Genomic DNA, 18047 nt, shown 5'->3' with positions numbered 1-18047 from the left:
TTAATTAATCCCAGGAGTATACCTAGACGTAGTACCTGGCAGATCCCTAACAGTACTCCCCCTTTTATGAGGGGCCACCGGACCCTTACTAAGAGGACCCGGTTTAGTAGGGAAGAGAAGGTGGAACCTCCTGATCAATACCCCAGCGTGAACATCACGGGCAGGTACCCAAGTCCTCTCCTCCGGCCCGTATCCTCTCCAATGGACCAAGTACTGGAGGGAGCCCTGGACCATCCTACTGTCCATAATCTTGGCCACCTCGAATTCCACCCCCTCAGGGGTGAGAACGGGAACAGGATGTTTCCTCGAGGGGGACCAGGACGGGGAGCAGCGTTTAAGGAGGGAGGCATGGAAGACGTCATGTATGCGAAAGGATGGGGGGAGCTCCAGACGGAAGGATACAGGGTTGAGGACTTCAATGATCTTATAAGGTCCAATAAATCGGGGAGCAAACTTCCTGGACGGGACCTTAAGGCGCAAGTTCCTGGACGACAACCAGACCAAATCCCCGACGACAAACCGGGGGTTGGCAGAACGTCTACTATCCGCCTGAATCTTTTGTGCACTCTGGGACGCCTCTAGGTTCTTCTGAACCTGGGCCCAGACAGTGCACAGTTCCCGAAGAACATCCTCTACCTCAGGATTTTTGGAACAACCAGGGGAAGCGGAGGAGAACCTTGGGTTAAACCCGAAATTACAGAAAAACGGGGAGACCCCTGACGAGTTACTGACCCGGTTATTCAGAGAAAATTCAGCAAGGGGAAGGAATGAGACCCAACCGAATTGACAGTCAGAGATGAAACACCTTAAATATTGTTCCAGGGATTGGTTAGTCCTTTCCGTTTGGCCATTAGTTTCGGGATGGAAGGCGGAGGAGAAGGTCAGATCAATCTCCAACTTTTTACAAAAGGCTCTCCAAAATAAGGAAACAAATTGTACCCCTCTGTCAGAAACGATATTGACTGGGGCCCCATGGAGACGGAGGATGTGTTTCACAAACAAAGAAGCTAACGTCTTGGCGTTAGGTAGCTTCTTAAGGGGCACAAAGTGGCACATCTTGCTGAAGCGGTCTACTACCACCCACACCACCGACTTGCCCTGAGATGGAGGCAAATCGGTGATAAAATCCATGGAGATATGGGTCCAAGGTCTCTGGGGAATGGGCAAGGAATGTAGTAGGCCCGCAGGTCGGGACCTAGGGGTTTTGGACCTAGCGCAAACCTCACAAGCGGCGACGTAAGCCCTAACGTCTTTAGGCAACCCAGGCCACCAATAGTTTCTGGTAATGAGGTTTTTGGTGCCCAAGATGCCAGGATGACCAGATAGAGCGAAGTCATGGTTTTCCCTGAGTACCCTTAGCCGGTATTGCAGGGGAACAAACAGTTTGTCCCCAGGGACGTTCCCGGGAGCTGCACCCTGAGCAGCCGCGATATCAGAAGCCAAATCAGAATCCGTGGCAGAAACGATTATACCAGGGGGTAAAATACCAGCAGGATCCTTCTCGGAAGGAGGATTGGCCATGAAACTACGTGACAGGGCATCAGCCTTAATATTCTTGGACCCAGCCCTATAGGTAACCAAGAAATTAAATCTGGTAAAGAATAGTGCCCACCGAGCTTGTCTAGGATTAAGCCTCCGGGCCGATTCTAGGAAAACCAGATTCTTGTGATCCGTAAGGACCGTTAACTGGTGTCTGGCCCCCTCCAGGAAGTGCCGCCACTCTTCAAAAGCCCATTTAATGGCTAGAAGTTCGCGGTTGCCAATATCATAGTTACTCTCCATGGCCGAAAAATTCCTAGAGAAGTAAGCACAGGGGCGGAGATGGGTGAGGGAGCTAGTACCCTGGGACAAGACGGCCCACACTCCCACCTCGGATGCGTCAACCTCCACAATAAATGGCTCCTCTTGGTTGGGCTGAATCAGCACGGGGGCCGAGATAAAGCACTTCTTGAGGGTCTCAAAGGCCTGGACGGCCTCAGGGGGCCAATGGAGGACATCAGCACCCTTGCGAGTAAGGTCCGTAAGAGGCTTAGCGACGACCGAGAAGTTGGCAATAAATCTCCTGTAATAGTTGGCGAACCCTAAAAAACACTGTAACGCCTTAAGGGAGGCAGGTTGGACCCATTCCGCCACCGCCTGAACCTTGGCAGGGTCCATGCAGAATTCATGAGGAGTGAGGATTTGCCCTAAAAATGGTATCTCCTGTACCCCAAAGACACATTTTTCAGTCTTAGCAAACAGATTATTCTCCCGAAGGACCTGGAGCACCTTCCTGACATGCTCCACGTGAGAGGACCAGTCCTTGGAAAACACCAGTATATCATCAAGGTACACAACAAGAAAATTACCCAGGTAATCTCTCAGGATTTCATTAATAAAATTCTGGAAGACAGCAGGGGCATTACACAACCCAAAGGGCATGACCAGGTATTCGAAATGACCCTCGGGTGTGTTGAACGCAGTTTTCCACTCATCCCCCTCTTTGATGCGGATAAGGTTATATGCCCCCCGTAGATCGAACTTAGAAAACCATTGGGCTCCCTGAACCTGATTAAAAAGATCCGGAATCAAAGGAAGTGGGTACTGGTTCCTTACGGTGACCTTATTCAGGTTACGATAATCAATGCACGGCCTAAGACCACCATCCTTCTTCCCCATGAAGAAGAAGCCAGCACCTACTGGAGAAGTCGAGGGGCGAATGAAACCCTTGGCCAGGCATTCTTGGATATACACCCTCATAGCTTCACGTTCAGGACATGAAAGATTAAATATCCTACCCTTAGGAAGCTTGGCCCCAGGCACCAAATCGATGGCGCAATCGTAATCTCTATGGGGGGGCAACACCTCGGAGGCCTCCTTCGAAAACACATCGGCGAAGTCCTGAACAAACTCAGGAAGCGTGTTTACCTCCTCCCGGGGAGAAATAGAGTTAACAGAAAGACATGACATAAGACATTCACTACCCCATTTGGTGAGATCCCCAGTATTCCAATCAAACGTGGGATTATGCAACTGCAACCAGGGAAGACCTAATACCAGATCAGACGATAATCCCTGCATCACCAGTACAGAGCACTGCTCCAAATGCATGGAGCCAACCAGGAGTTCAAAAACAGGAGTATGCTGAGTAAAATAACCATTAGCAAGGGGAGTTGAGCCGATACCTACTACAGGGATAGGATAAGGTAAATCAATAAATGGCATCTTAAGAGACATAGCAAATTCCACAGACATAATATTAGCAGATGAGCCAGAATCCACGAAAGCACTGCCCGTGGCAGACCGGCCAGCAAACGAGACCTGAAAGGGAAGCAAAATTTTATTGCATTTCACATTAATGGGAAATACCTGTGCGCCCAAGTGACCTCCCCGATGATCACTTAGGCGCGGAAGTTTTCCGGCTTTTTATTCTTGCGCCTGGGACAGGTGTTCAGAAGATGCTTGTCGTCCCCACAGTAGAAGCAGAGACCATTCATTCTGCGAAACTCCCTACGTTGTCGAGGGGACATGGAGGCCCCGAGTTGCATAGGTACCTCCGAGTCCTCCGTGGAGGGGCGAGGAGACGGGACCTCGGGGGGGATCGCAGAAAAGTCAGAGGGGAGCACATGGAAGCGTTCAAGCTGACGTTCCCTGAGACGTCGGTCAAGTCGTACTGCTAGGGCCATAACCTGGTCAAGGGAGTCAGAAGAGGGGTAGCTAACCAGCAGATCCTTCAGGGCGTCAGATAATCCTAACCTAAACTGGCACCTTAGGGCCGGATCGTTCCACCGAGAAGCTACGCACCACTTTCTAAAATCAGAGCAGTATTCCTCAACCGGTCTCCTAACCTGACGTAAGGTCACCAGCTGACTCTCGGCTAAAGCAGTCCTGTCAGTCTCGTCGTAAATGAGTCCGAGGGCAGAGAAAAAACGATCAACAGAGGAAAGTTCAGGGGCGTCAGGAGCCAAGGAGAAGGCCCACTCTTGGGGCCCTTCCTGGAGTCGGGATATGATGATACCCACCCGCTGGTTCTCGTAACCTGAGGAGTGGGGTTTTAGGCGGAAATACAGTCTGCAACTCTCCCGGAAGGAGAGAAACGTCTTACGGTCCCCTGAGAACCGGTCAGGTAACTTGAGGTCGGGTTCTAGAGGTGAGGTGAGGGGAACTACCAAGGCAGCATCACCCTGGTTGACCCTCTGGGCCAGGGCCTGGACCTGTAGGGAGAGGCCCTGCATCTGCTGGGTCAGGGTCTCAAGGGGGTGCATGATAGCGTCAGCGTAGGAGAAATGGTAGACTAGGTATGGGCTTGTAATTATGTAATGGCAGGAAGGAGGTGAAGGGAAAGTGAGCCCTAATCTACCCACCGCCCTGTCCCTGCCTACTTGCAACGACCCGCCCTAGGCGACGGGGTACAACTGGGCGGCGGTCCCTACGCTGTCTAAGTGCACGGGAGAACAAACAGGGAACACGCAAGGGAAGGGGCAGCAGCCCACGGAACGCCGCAAAGAAACGGAGCGGCGAACGGGTGGTCAGGATCAGGATAAGTGGAGTATACCCAGGTGAGCACGGAGGAGGAAGCAAGCCGGAGGCAAAGCAAAGCAGGTTAAGCAGAACAGCAGCAAGGCAGAAGCACGGCAGAAGCAAGCTGGAGCAAGCAGCAGTGGGGCCAGGAATACAAAAGAATTACAAGCACTGAGGAGGAGAACACGGCAGGTAATAAAGGACAGGGGCGGAGCTAACTCCGGCTGACCAGGCCACGATAGGCTCTCCCACTCCTGAGCCTGCCACCCTGGTTGGTGGGAGATGGTGTCAGTCGAACAGGTCTGGCCTCAGGTGTGGATTGATTAATCCCAGGAGTATACCTAGACGTAGTACCTGGCAGATCCCTAACAAAGCCACTGACATCTTGGTCCATTTATGGACAGTGAAGCCAGGGGCTTCTCCTGGAGTCGAATCACCGGCCACCACGCCGGCTGCGCTGTGGACGGGGATTCCGCTTCAGGAGTTGCCCCTGATGTCACTGTCCAGGAGCGGAATCCCCTGCCACAGGGGGATTCCGCTCGTTCAGGAAGCTTCAGTGGCGCTATCTACAGGATAGGGAAGACGCTTCTACGAGGGGGCTGCAAAAAATCTCCTCCTCCTCACATGCACTACGCCTGGCAGTGTCGTGGCACCCTTGGATGGTTCTCATGGCACCTCAGGGTGCCGCGGCCCCCCCGTTTGTGAACCACTGCACTAGACAGTACATGATTTATACATACCTGCCCTGGCCATGGTGCGGCGCCCTCCTGCTTTTCCGCCTCTTCCCCACAATGCTTCTTAGACTATGAGTCTAAGACACGCCCACTGTTCTTGGATTGGCCACATCTGCTCACGTGAGCAGCTCTGGCCAATCCAGTAACAGAGAGCGTGTATTACAGTCTTAGACGTGATGGTGAAGCGCACCCCCTATCCTGTAAATGACCTGACCACTGGTGGATGCCCTAGGCAGTGCATGCCTAGTGGCAAATGCGGCCAAGATTGGGGCCCAGGTACTTCAAGTTGAACCTCTGGAGAAAAGGGAATGACAAACATCAGGCCCTTCTATCCTAGGTAACAAAAACAAAAAAATGGCTGGCCAGAGTGGTATAGTCAATATGGACGTCACATCACCACTGCGGTCATTAAATGGTTGTTACTGTTAGATATTCAGTATCATTGTGCTGACCAAGTAAATAAGATCCGGCTGTGGAACATGGCACCAGCAGTGCAGAAACCGCGTTGAATTTAAAAGAAAAAATATTATGGGTTGTTATTTTTACACATATTAACCCCTTCCCTCTTTGGCCGCTTTTGACCTTCCTGACAGAGCCTCATTTTTCAAATCTGACATGTTTCACTTTATGTGGTAATAACTCCGGAATGCTTTTACCTATCCAAGCGATTCTGAGATTGTTTTCTCGTGACACATTGGACTTTATGTTACTGGCAAAATTTGCCCGATACAGTCAGTATTTAATTGTGAAAAACACCAAAATTTAGCGAAAAATTGCAAAAATTAGCATTTTTCTCAATTTAAATGTATCTGCTTGTAAGACAGGCAGTTACACCACACAAAAATGTTGCTAACTAACATCCCCCATATGTCTACTTTAGATTGGCATCATTTTTTGATCATCATTTTATTTTTCTAGGACGTTACAAGGCTTAGAACTTTAGCAGCAATTTCTCACATTTTCAAGAAAATTTCAAAATGCTATTTTTACAAGGGCCAGTTCAGTTGTGAAGTGGCTTTGAGGTCCTTAGATATTAGAAACCCCCAATAAGTCACCCCATTTTAAAAATTGCACCCCTCAAAGTATTCAAAACAGCATTTAGAAAGTTTCTTAACCCTTTAGACATTGCGCAGGAATTAAAGCAAAGTAGAGGTGAAATTTACAAAGCTCATTATTTTTTTCCAGAAATTCATTTTGAATCCATTTTTTTTGTACCACAGAATGTTTTACCCAAGAAATGCAACTCAATATTTGTTGCCCAGGTTCTGAAGTTTTAGGAAATATCCCACATATGGCCCTAGTGTGCTACTGGACTGAAGCACCGGCCTCAGAAGCAAAGGAGCACCTGGTGGATTTTGGGCCTCCTTTTTATTAGAATATATTTTAGGCACCATGTCAGCTTTGAACAGGTCTAGTGAAACTAAAACAGTGGAAACCGCCCAAAAGTGATGCCATTTGGGAAACTACGCCCCTCGAGGAATTTATCTAGGGGTGTAGCAAGCATTTTTACCGGCCAGTTTTTTTGCAAAAATGTTTGGAACTAGGCCATGAAAATGAAAATCTACATTTTTTCAAATAAAATGTAGGTTTAGCTAATTTTTTTTCATTTCCAAAAGAACTAAAGTAGAAAAAGCACCACAACATTTGTAGAGCAATTTCTCCCGAGTAAAACAATACCCCACATGTGGTAATAAATGGTTGTTTGGACACACGGCAGGGCTTAGAATGGAAAGTGCACCATTTGGCTCTTGGAGCTCAAATTTAGCAGGAATGGTTTGCGGAGGCCATGTCGCATTTGCAAAGCCCCTGAGGTGACAAAATAGTGGAAACCCCCCACAAGTGACCCCATTTTGGAAACTATACCCCTCGAGGAATTTATCTAGGGGTACAGTGAGCATTTTGACCGGCCAGTTTTTTTGCAAAAATTTTTGGAACTAGGTCATGAAAATGAAAATCTACATTTTTTCAAATAAAATGTAGGTTTAGCTAATTTTTTTTCATTTCCACAAGGACTAAAGGAGAAAAAGCACCATAAAATTTGTAAAAAAATTTCTCCCGAGTAAAACAATACCCCACATGTGGTAATAAACGGCTGTTTGGACACACGGCGAGGCTGAGAAGGGAAAGAGCACCATTTGGCTTTTGGAACTCAAATTTAGCAGGAATGGTTTGCGGAGGCCATGTCGCATTTACAAAGCCCCTGAGGGGACAAAACAGTGGAAACCCCCCACAAGTGACCTCATTTTAGAAACTACACCCCATGAGGAAATTATCTAGGGGTACAGTGAGCAGTTTGATACCACAGGTGTTTTACAGAACTTATTGTAAGTAGGCCGTAAAAATGAAAATCTACATTTTTTCAAAGAAAATGTAGGTTTAGGTATTTTTTTTTCATTTCCACAAGGACTGAAGGAGAAAAAGCACCGCAACATTTGTAAAGCAACTTCTCCCGAGTAAAACAATACCCCACATGTGGTCACAAACATCTGTTTGGACACACGGTAGGGCTCAGAATGGAAGGACCACCATTTGGATTTTGGAATGGTTTCTGGGTGTCATGTCATATTTGCTGAGCCCCTGTAGTACTAGTACAGTGGAAACACCCCAAAAGTGACTCCATTTGGGAAACTGCACCCCCTGAGGAATCATCTAGGGGTATAGTGAAAATTTTGATCCCAAAGGTTTTTTGCTGAATTAATTAGAATTAAGCCATGAAAATGAAAAATAATTTTTTTTTCCAACAAGATGTCGTTTTAGATACACATTTTTCATTTTTACAAGGAATAGAGAAGAAAAAGCCCCCCAACATTTGTAAAGAAATTTCTCCCGAGTGCGGTAACACCCCATATGTGGTTATAATCGGCTGTTTACGTATATGGGAGCATTCAGAAGAAAAGGAGCGGTATTTATCTTTTGGAGCGTAGATTTTGCTGGAATGGTTTGCTGACGCCATGTTGCATTTGCAAAATCACTGATGTACCAAACAAAAGTGACCCCGTTTTAGAAACTACACCCCTAAAGGCATTTATCAAGGGATGTAGTGAGAATTTAGACTCCACAGGTGTTTTTCAGAAATGAATACGCAGTGGATGGTGCAAAGTGAAAATTGCAATTTCTCCACTGATCTGCCCATTCACCGCACAAGATGTTGTGCCCCTAGAGAATCTTACCACATAAATTGTTAAGCGGGTTCTCCCGGGTATGGTAATGCCTTACTTGTGGCCATAAATTGCTGTTTGGGCACACTGTAGGGCTAAGAAGGGAAAGACCGCCATTTTGAGCATGGATTTTGCTTGGTAATAGTTCTGTTTGGAGTTTTGCTGGTATTTCCGTTTATAATGTGGTGGCATATGTAATCTGTGCGGAGTATATCAGGGTATATGTAATCTGTGCGGAGTACATCAGGGTATATGTAACCTGTGCGGAGTACATCATGGTATATGTAATCTGTGCGGAGTACATCATGGTATATGTAATCTGTGCGGAGTACATCAGGGTATATGTAATCTGTGCGGAGTACATCATGGTATATGTAATCTGTGCGGAGTACATCAGGGTATATGTAATCTGTGCGGAGTATATCAGGGTATATGTAATCTGTGCGGAGTACATCAGGGTATATGTAACCTGTGCGGAGTACATCAGGGTATATGTAATATGTGAGGAGTACATCAGGGTATATGTAATATGTGAGGAGTACATCAGGGTATATGTAATCTGTGCGGAGTATATCAGGGTATATGTAATCTGTGCGGAGTACATCAGGGTATATGTAACCTGTGCGGAGTACATCAGAGTATATGTAATCTGTGCGGAGTACATCAGGGTATAATAAGAGGGTATAATAATGGGGTAAATAATACAATTATCCATAGATGTGTGTTACGCTGTGAAGCGATCCGTTATGCACAGGCCGGCGTCACACTGATAAACGGTTTTCTTTCTTATGCCCCTTTTGTAACGCTCTGCACCTTTTGGGGACTTTTTCTCCTTCGTAGTTTGGGAAATTTTGCTGGGAAAGTTTTGCGCTGGTATAATACGGGCGCCCTCGCTTCCAGTGGATGTGCTATGTTCCTTCCCTTTCCTAGTTCCTAAATACTAGGGCCCTGAAACTGAAGGAATGTTCCCCTCCGGCCTGCGCATTGACATGTTTCTTCATCACCGCATTACTAGTGCCGTAACTTTTTTGTTTTTCAGTTGATTGAGCGGTGTGCGGGCTTGTTTTTTGCGAGACGGGCTGTAGATTTTATTGGTACCATTTTAGAACACATACGACTTTTTGATCACTTTTTATTTCATTTTTTGATAAAGGAAATTACCAAAAACAAGCAATTCTGGAATCGTTTTTTATTGGGTTTTTTATCGGCATCCACAGTGCGCCCTAAATTACATGTTAGCTTTATTCTGCGGGTCGATACGATTACGGCGATACCAAATTTATATAGTTTTTTTATGTATTGCAGCTTTTGCACAATAAAATCACCTTTTTTATAAAATCATTTGTTTTCTGTGTCGACATTCTAAGACCCATAACTTTATTATTTTTGCGTGCACAAAGCGTTGTCAGGGATTATTTTTTGCGGCACGGATTGTCATTTTTTATTAGTACTATTTTGGAGTAAATGTGACTTTTTGATCACTTTTTATAGCATTATTTGGAAGGAAATGTGACCTAAAAACAAAGATTCTGGCGTTGTTTTTCATGTTTTTTTTTTACGGCGTTCACCGTGCGGGATAAATTACACAATTGTTTTGTAGTTTGGGTCGTTACGTACGCCGCGATACCAATTATGTATAGTTTTTTTTATGTATTGCGGCTTTTGCACAATAAAATCACTTTTTTTATAAAATCATTTGTTTTCTGTGTCGCCATATTCTAAGACCCATAACTTTTTTATTTTTGCGTGCACAAAACGGTGTCAGGGATTATTTTTTGCGGGAAGGATTGTCGTTTTTATTAGTACTATTTTGGAGTAAATGTGACTTTTTGATCACTCTTGATAGCATTTTTTGGAAGGAGATGTGACCTAAAAACAAAGATTATGGCGCTGTTTTTCATGTTTTTTTTTTACCGCGTTCACCGTGCGGGATAAATTACATAACAGTTTTGTAGTTTGGGTCGTTACGGACGCGGCAATACCAATTATGTATAGTTTTTTTTATTTTTACTGTTTTTCCCATAATAAAAGACTTACTATGGGAAAAAAGTCAGTTTAGCTTTATTTTTATTTGAAATGTGTGTGTTTTTATTGTTTTACCACATTTTTATTTACTTTTTTTTACTTTTTTTACTTGTCCCACTAGGGGACATGAGGGCCTGATGCCCCGATCGCTACTCTAATACACTGCACTACATATGTAGTGCAGTGTATTAGCGCTGTCAGTTATTCACTGACAGCAAGCCTATGAGGACTCGCCGCAGGCGGGTCCTCATCGGCTCCCGTACAAGGCAGACTCGGACGCCATTTTCTGGCGTCCGATTGCCACAGCATTGGCGTCCGATTGCATCACTGGGTTGCCGATCGGGTGAAAACCTATCAGATGCTGCGCTCTATTGAGCGCAGCATCTGAGGGGTTAATCTGCCGGATCGGAGAATAGCTCCGGTCCTGGCAGTTACAGGAGGGTGCCAGCTGTATAATACAGCTGTCACCCCGCGGTGATGGTGCCGGCTCTGCTTCTGAGCCCACACAATCACTGCGCCGTACATGTACGGCGCTTTGCGGGAAGCCCCTCCCGACAGCGCCGTATATATACGGCGGATGTCGGGAAGGGGTTAAAGGGGTTGTTGTAATGTCCGTGGCTGCGGGCTGTCAGCTCCGTTCTCCTCCTGACAGCCGCAGCCACGAGTCGGCAAGCGCTGGCCCCAGCCTCCTCCTTAGGAGACGCCAGCGCCCGCGTCCACTCACCTCAGCCGGATCCCGTAGGGTGCCCGCACACCGGACATTGTGGACGAACCTTGACCCGTGAGTACCCTGGACTATAAGAGGAGTCCAGCCCCCTAGTTCGATGCCTGAGCGTTGTTGTGTTCCCTAACTTTGTCTTTGTGATGGCCTCCTAGTGTGTTCCCTGTTCCAGTCCCTGCTCCAGTCCCTGTTCCAGTTCCTGTTTCAGTTCCTACATTCCATACCATCCTCGTCTAGCACCAAGCTGTGCCAAAGTCGTGCCGTGCTGCATCCACGTCTGAGCTGCTTCACCTCGCCTGACGCCCGCCTGCTACCTAGTCCCATCCGAGCCTGCCCTGCTGCTGTCTGAGCTGCCACAGGTACCTATAGAACTATAGACTCTCACCTGCTCCCTGTTGGCCAGCAGCCTTACCGCCAAGGCGGTACGGCCCAGTGGGTCCACAGACTCTTCGTGAAAGTTGTCTCAGGCCATGGACCCCGCTGGTCGATTCAAGACCATGACGACGTCACAGGAGATGCGAGCGGATATGCTAGACCTCCGGTCTCGACAGGACCAACTCCTCCAGGCGTTGAACATCCTTGCACGTCGGCAGGAGGCACAAGCTGCTGTTCCTCCGACTACACCTCTTGGCAGTCTTGACCCGCGTGTTTCTTTGCTACTTCCTGACCACTATAATGGAGAAGCAAGTACCTGTCGTGGATTTTTGAACCAGTGCCAGATCCACTTCAGCCTGTATAGTAAAACATTTTCATCCGATGGCACAAGGGTCGCTTTCATCATTTCTCTCCTCACCGGCAAGGCTCTTGCATGGGCGAACCCTATCTGGGAGAGACAAGGCCCAGAGACCCATGACTTCCAAGCCTTCCTCTGGACTTTTCGCATGGTATTTGAGGAGCCTGGTCGAGTCTCATCGGCAGCACCATCTTTGATTGACCTACGCCAAGGAGACACCTCCGTGAGTGAGTACGCCATCCACTTCAGCACCCTGGTTGGAGAACTGTTATGGAACAATGAGGCTCTGGTGGCTGCATTCTGGCATGGACTGGCTTCCAGAATTAAGGACGAATTTGCCGCCTGAGATCTGCCGTCTACCCTGGACGGCCTCATCCTTCTGGCCGCCCGGATTGATATATGGATCCGGGAACGCCTCCAAGAGGTTCGACGGGAGGGAGCCCGTCCCAGTTTGGTTCCTACCTTGCAGCAACCCCTGCTGTCCTCAGATGTCGATCCGCCTAAAGAGTCTGTGATAATGGACCAGCATAAGTTATCCATCCAGGAGAAGCAACGCAGACGCACATCTGGACTCTGTCTTTATTGTGGTCTCTATGGTCCTCTTGTGCGCCTGTGTCCCCAAAGATCCCAAAACCTAGAGTTGCTAGGACTGAAAACCTTGGGTAAAGATGGACTTCCGTCTACATTGTCCATACCTGTGACCATAGTGTCCGGCGAGAGAACGCATCAGGTCTCTGCGTATTTGGACTCTGGATCCACTGCTAATTTCATCCGCAGAGATCTGGTGGACCATCTGCAATTGCCCACTACACCCCTGGAGAGCCCGTTGACAGTTGCTTCAGTGAATGGACTACCTCTGCCAGACCCAGTTATAGCTGTGACAAGCCGCTGAGGCTCCAAGTGGGAGTCCTTCACTCCGAATTTCTGCCTTTCTATGTGCTATCCAAAGCTGTTAATCCTGTGTTGCTGGGTCTGCCCTGGCTCCGACTGCATGCCCCAGTCCTGGACTGGAATTCTGGAGAGGTTCTCCAATGGGGCCCTGAGTATCAAGGTCATTGCCTGGTGCAGATTCGTTCGGCTCAGCCTTCGCTACCTCGGTCATTGGCAGGACTGCCGAGTCATTATGCTGCATTTTCGGACGTCTTCAGCAAGAGGGAGACGGAGACATTGCCTCCACATCAGGCGTATGACTGCCCTATTGAACTGATTCCTGGTGCATCCCTTCCCCGTGGTAGGGTATATATCCTCTCTCCTTGCCTGACACTCTGTCCATGTCCGCCTATGTGAAAGAGAACTTGGAGAGGGGCTTCATACGGAAGTCTTCCTTACCGGCAGGAGCCGGGTTCTTCTTTGTCAAGAAGAAAGATGGCTCTCATTGTCCTTGTATTGACTACAGAGGTCTCAACCAGATCACGGTAATGAATAAATATCCGTTGCCACTGATCTCTGAACTGTTTGATCGTATATGTGGTGCTAGGATTTTTTCTAAACTAGACCTGCGTGGGGCTTACAACCTAGTCTGGATTCGCCAGGGTGATGAATGGAAGACTGCATTTAACACCCGTGATGGACCCTAGTATCTAGTAATGCCCTTCGGCCTGTGTAATGCTCCCGCGGTCTTCCAGGAGTTTGCGAATTAAATTTTCCGTGACCTCCTCTATGTTTGTGTTGTAGTCTACCTTGATGACATCTTGATCTTTTCTCCAGATTCTATAACGCACCAGAGACATGTCCGTCAAGTTCTGCTACGATTAAGGGAGAATCGTCTGTATGCCAAGCTGGAGAAGTGCGTGTTTGACAGAGTTGCGCTACCCTTCCTGGGCTACATCGTCTCGAATCGAGGCCTCGAGATGGATCCTGAGAAGGTAAAGTCTGTTCTGGAATGGCCACGTTCTCAAGTCTTGAGGGCCATACAGCGCTTTCTGGGATTCGCAAATTTTTACAGGCAGTTTATTCCGAATTTCTCCTCACTGACTTCTCCTATCTCTAACCTTAGTAAGAAGGGTATGAACGCCAAGGTGTGGACTCCCGAGGCAGAGTCCGCATTCAACAGCCTGAAGAGTGCCTTCACGTCAGCCTCTATCCTCCATCATCTGGATATCTCTCTGCAGTTCTCGTTAGAGGTGGACGCATCCTCTGTCGGTGCTGGTGCACTCTTGTTCCAGAGAGGTCCCAAGGGCAAGTCAAGGGTATGTGGATATTTCTCCAAGCTCTTCTCTTCCGCAGAACGCAACTACTCGATTGGGGATCAGGAGTTACTAGCCATCAAATTGGCTCTGGAACAGTGGAGACATCTATTAGAGGGCGCAGCTCATCCGATCCTAATTTTTACAGACCACAAGAATCTGACCTACCTCCAGACGGCCCAACGGCTGAACCCTCGTCAGGCCAGGTGGTCACTGTACTTTACTAGATTTCAGTTCGAGCTCGATTATCGCCCGGCCGACAAGAATGTGGGGGCCGATGCCTTGTCCAGGTATTTCGAGACGGAAGACACCTTGGAGAGTCAACAGAATATTATCGATCCTTCATCCTAATGGCAGTTGACCGAATGAAACGGAAGGCTTACACAAGGAGAAGAGAACCTCCTCAGTTTCCTCCTGGCACGAGGGTCTGGCTGTCTTCCAGGAACATCCGACTAAGGGTGCCATCATGCAAGTTTGCCCCCAGGTTCCTCGGACCCTTTGAGATCCTACAGTGGATCAACCCTGTCGCCTATAAGCTTCGGCTGTCTCCTACCCTCAAGATCCCCAACTCCTTCCACGTATCCCTCCTGAAGCCGGTGGTCCTGAACCGCTACACCAAGACTCCTAGCCCTGTGGTTGCATCCAGCGGCCCTTCATACACCTTTGAGGTTCAAGAGATCATGGACACCAAAAAAGTGAGAGGAAAGACCTTTTATTTGGTGGATTGGAGGGTGTTTGGTCCTGAAGAAAGGTCTTGGGAGCCAGAGGAGAACCTCAATGCTCCTACTCTTCTGAATAAGTTTCTCTCTCACTCTGGTCCCAAGAAGAGGGGGCGTAAGAGGGGGGATACTGTAATGTCCGTGGCTGCGGGCTGTCAGCTCTGTTCCCCTCCTGACAGCTGCAGTCACGAGTCAGCAAGCGCTGGCCCCAGCCTCCGCCTCAGGAGACGCCAGCGCTCACGTCCACTCACTTCAACTGGATCCCGTAGGGTGCGCGCGCATGCTCGTTCCTGCTCATAATGGGGCCGCGCGCACACCGGACATTGTGGACAAACCTTGACCCATGAGTACCCTGGAATATAAGAGGGGTCCAGCCCCTAGTTCGATGCTTGAACGTTGTTGTGTTCCCTAAGTTTGTTTTTGTGATGGCCTCCTAGTGTGTTCCCTGTTCCAGTCCCTGCTCCAGTCACTGTTCCAGTTCCTGTTCCAGTTCCTACATTCCATACCATCCTGGTCTAGTACCAAGCTGTGCCAAAGTCGTGCCGTGCTGCATTCATGTCTGACCTGCTTTACCTCGCCTGACGCCCGCCTGCTACCTAGTCCCAGCCGAGCCTGCCCTGCTGCTGTCTGAGCTGCCACAGGTACCTATAGAACTATAGACTCTCACCTGCTCCCTGTTGGGCAGCTGCCTTACCGCCAAGGCGGTACGACCGAGTGGGTCCACAGACCCTTCATGACAGTTGTCTCATGAGAGACATTTATGGCATATCCATAGCATATACCATAAATGTCTGATATATGTGGGTTCCAGCTCGGGACCCGCACCTATCTCCCAAATGGGTGTGCTCTGACTCCGTCATACAGGCTGCCTTATCCAGGTGGAGGATCAATGGAGATGTGGCCAATATTCCGGAAACAGCCGAGCTTGCTGACCATAGAAGTGAATAAGAGTTACAGAAACAGCAAAGCTCAGCGGGCTCAGCTGTTTGAGAAATCCCGTCCTCCTCTGCACTGATTCTCCACCTGGATGTAGAGGCTAGTGGCCACCTCACAAGTCAAAACGGGGGTTGGGGGACCCTCGTTCGGGAGATTGGTGTGGGTACTAGAGGTACTGTGAATATGCCATAAATGTCTGTCATAAGACAATCCCTTTAAGCGGAACAGCAATTTATCAAATGAGCCAGTAAACATATTTGTTCCTTTAAAAAGCATTTTCAGAAAAAATATATATTTATTCAGGACTGCAAAAAGTGGCAGTATAGGCAAGAACATGGCATATAAAAAATTGATTTTGATAAAAGTAAAGCAATTCACCTAGGTCACAGTAATAGTATTTATGCACATACATTAAAGAGAACCTGTCACTAGGTCATATAAGTTGAACTGGTTTACTAACCAGAATAGCGCTGTCTCCCTGATTTTTCCTGGACCCACACTGACCAATAAGCACGAGACAGCTTGATGCTAGTTCACACTCTGTTGACTATCTACAGCAAATTAGAATAGAGGGAGCCAACACAACCGTGGCCATTTCTCTGGAACGGGAATGGGGGTCCAGGAAAAAAAAAGCAGCGCTGGAATCAGGGAGACAGCGCTATTTAGGTCACTAATCCAGTTCAACTTATATGACCTAGTGACAGGTTATTTTGAAATGAAATAAATCTGGGGATAACAGAAAGAGAGAAGGAGTTGGGTACTATGGTTACAAACAAGTTAAGTAGCATTACTCAATGTCAAGCAGCAGTTGCAAAAGTAAATAAGATTTGAGGGTGTATAAAAAGAGAAATAAAAACCTGCGAAATCCATTCAAATGTAATATTACTCTCTATAAATATCTTAAGGTGGAACCTCAAATTCTGATCTTATTCTGAGATCGTGCTCACCCAGAGGAGTTAGGACAAAGTTGCAAAGGATACAGGATCTTTGCTTTGGTGAAATGCATCATGGTATCAAAGTGGAACCTGATTAAGGACCATGATAATATATGATAATGTTGATAACACATAGTTGCTTAGTTTGAAAAATGTAACGCGCTTTATTAGACTGTAAGCTCAAGAGTGAATTCCAGGAGCAACTCCCCTTTAAAGGTCAAGGAGAAGTGACATCATGCGCTGCAATAGGTGCCGATGCTGCAACTGGAGCCGCACAACACAACCTGAGGATAGTCATGGCGATCCGTCAAGGTGACACCGCGGCATCGGATGGGCCAACGTTCTGCCCGCTGAGTAGGTTAAAACCGCCGCAGCTTATGATAGCCTGTAGCCAGTGGCGGATTAAGTAGACGATGGGCCCTGGGCAGTTACCCAAACTTGGGCCCCCGTTGCGCACCGCCATCCTGCCGCGCCGTAACTATTTTTAACACTACCTTTTTGGGCAAGCATTAACAAATGGGTGTTATGGATTCCCCTTGTCACAGGGCTGTGTCCCTACATACTTACAGGATCACACTGTGCTGGGACACATCCTCCTGACAAGAGGAATTGTCTATCAGTCCTGGACTGCAGAAAGACTTTTTGTGAAATACAAGGATTTCCTATAAAAAAAATGTCAGGAGAGGTGACAGATTCTCTATAAATCTAGTGACTCACATGTGACGACGTCTCAGATTCTAGTAGTTTTTTTCCTCTTTTCTTCTCCATCCGGTCCAGAGCACATGACGACGTCTACCGGCCATGACTGATTTCTGCAGAATTTGCCACTCAGATGTCTTCAACTCCTCACTTTTCCAACATTTCCACACCTATAAATGAAAATAAAGTTATCATGGTGCCACATACTGTGCCCCTAAATATAATAGCACAAAAGTCTGCGCGCCTGAATACAATAATACCACACACTGTAAAACACCACATACACACAGCCCCCTGTACATAGTGCCACACACAGCCCCCTGTACATAGTGCCACACACAGTCCCCTGTACATAGTGCCACATACAGTCCCCTGTACATAGTGCCACACACAGTCCCCTGTACATAGTGCCACACACAGTCCCCTGTACATAGTGTCACACACAGTCCCCTGTACATAGTGCCACACACAGCCCCCTGTAAATAGTGCCACACACAGCCCCCTGTACAGAGTGCCACACACAGCCCCCTGTACATAGTGACATACACAGTCCCCTGTACATAGTGCCACACACAGTCCCCTGTACATAGTGCCACACACAGCCCCTGTGGATATTACACCCCCCCCCATAGATAGCGCCACACACAGCCCCCTGTTCATAGTGCCACACACAGCCCCCTGTAGATATTACACCCCCCATA

The 18047-nt window shown here is 47.8% G+C and overlaps 1 protein-coding gene across 2 annotated transcripts in view; it reads right to left on the bottom strand.

The window, feature by feature from the left end:
• The window catches only part of LOC142724184 (NELL2-interacting cell ontogeny regulator 1-like), a 69655-nt gene extending 52209 nt beyond the window's left edge, over nt 1-17446 (bottom strand). For both annotated transcript variants that reach the window (XM_075848957.1, XM_075848962.1), the window contains exon 1: nt 17365-17446. In XM_075848957.1, coding sequence (XP_075705072.1) covers nt 17365-17415 — 51 coding nt within the window. In that variant the 5' untranslated portion in view covers nt 17416-17446. The remainder of the gene's footprint in view (nt 1-17364) is intronic.
• Between the last annotated feature and the right edge of the window lie 601 nt (nt 17447-18047).

This window comes from Rhinoderma darwinii, chromosome 1 (assembly GCF_050947455.1).
Source record: "Rhinoderma darwinii isolate aRhiDar2 chromosome 1, aRhiDar2.hap1, whole genome shotgun sequence".
NCBI lineage: Eukaryota > Metazoa > Chordata > Amphibia > Anura > Rhinodermatidae > Rhinoderma > Rhinoderma darwinii.
The sequence above is the reverse complement of the archived record's forward strand: the minus strand, read 5'-3'. Positions and strand labels throughout refer to the sequence as shown.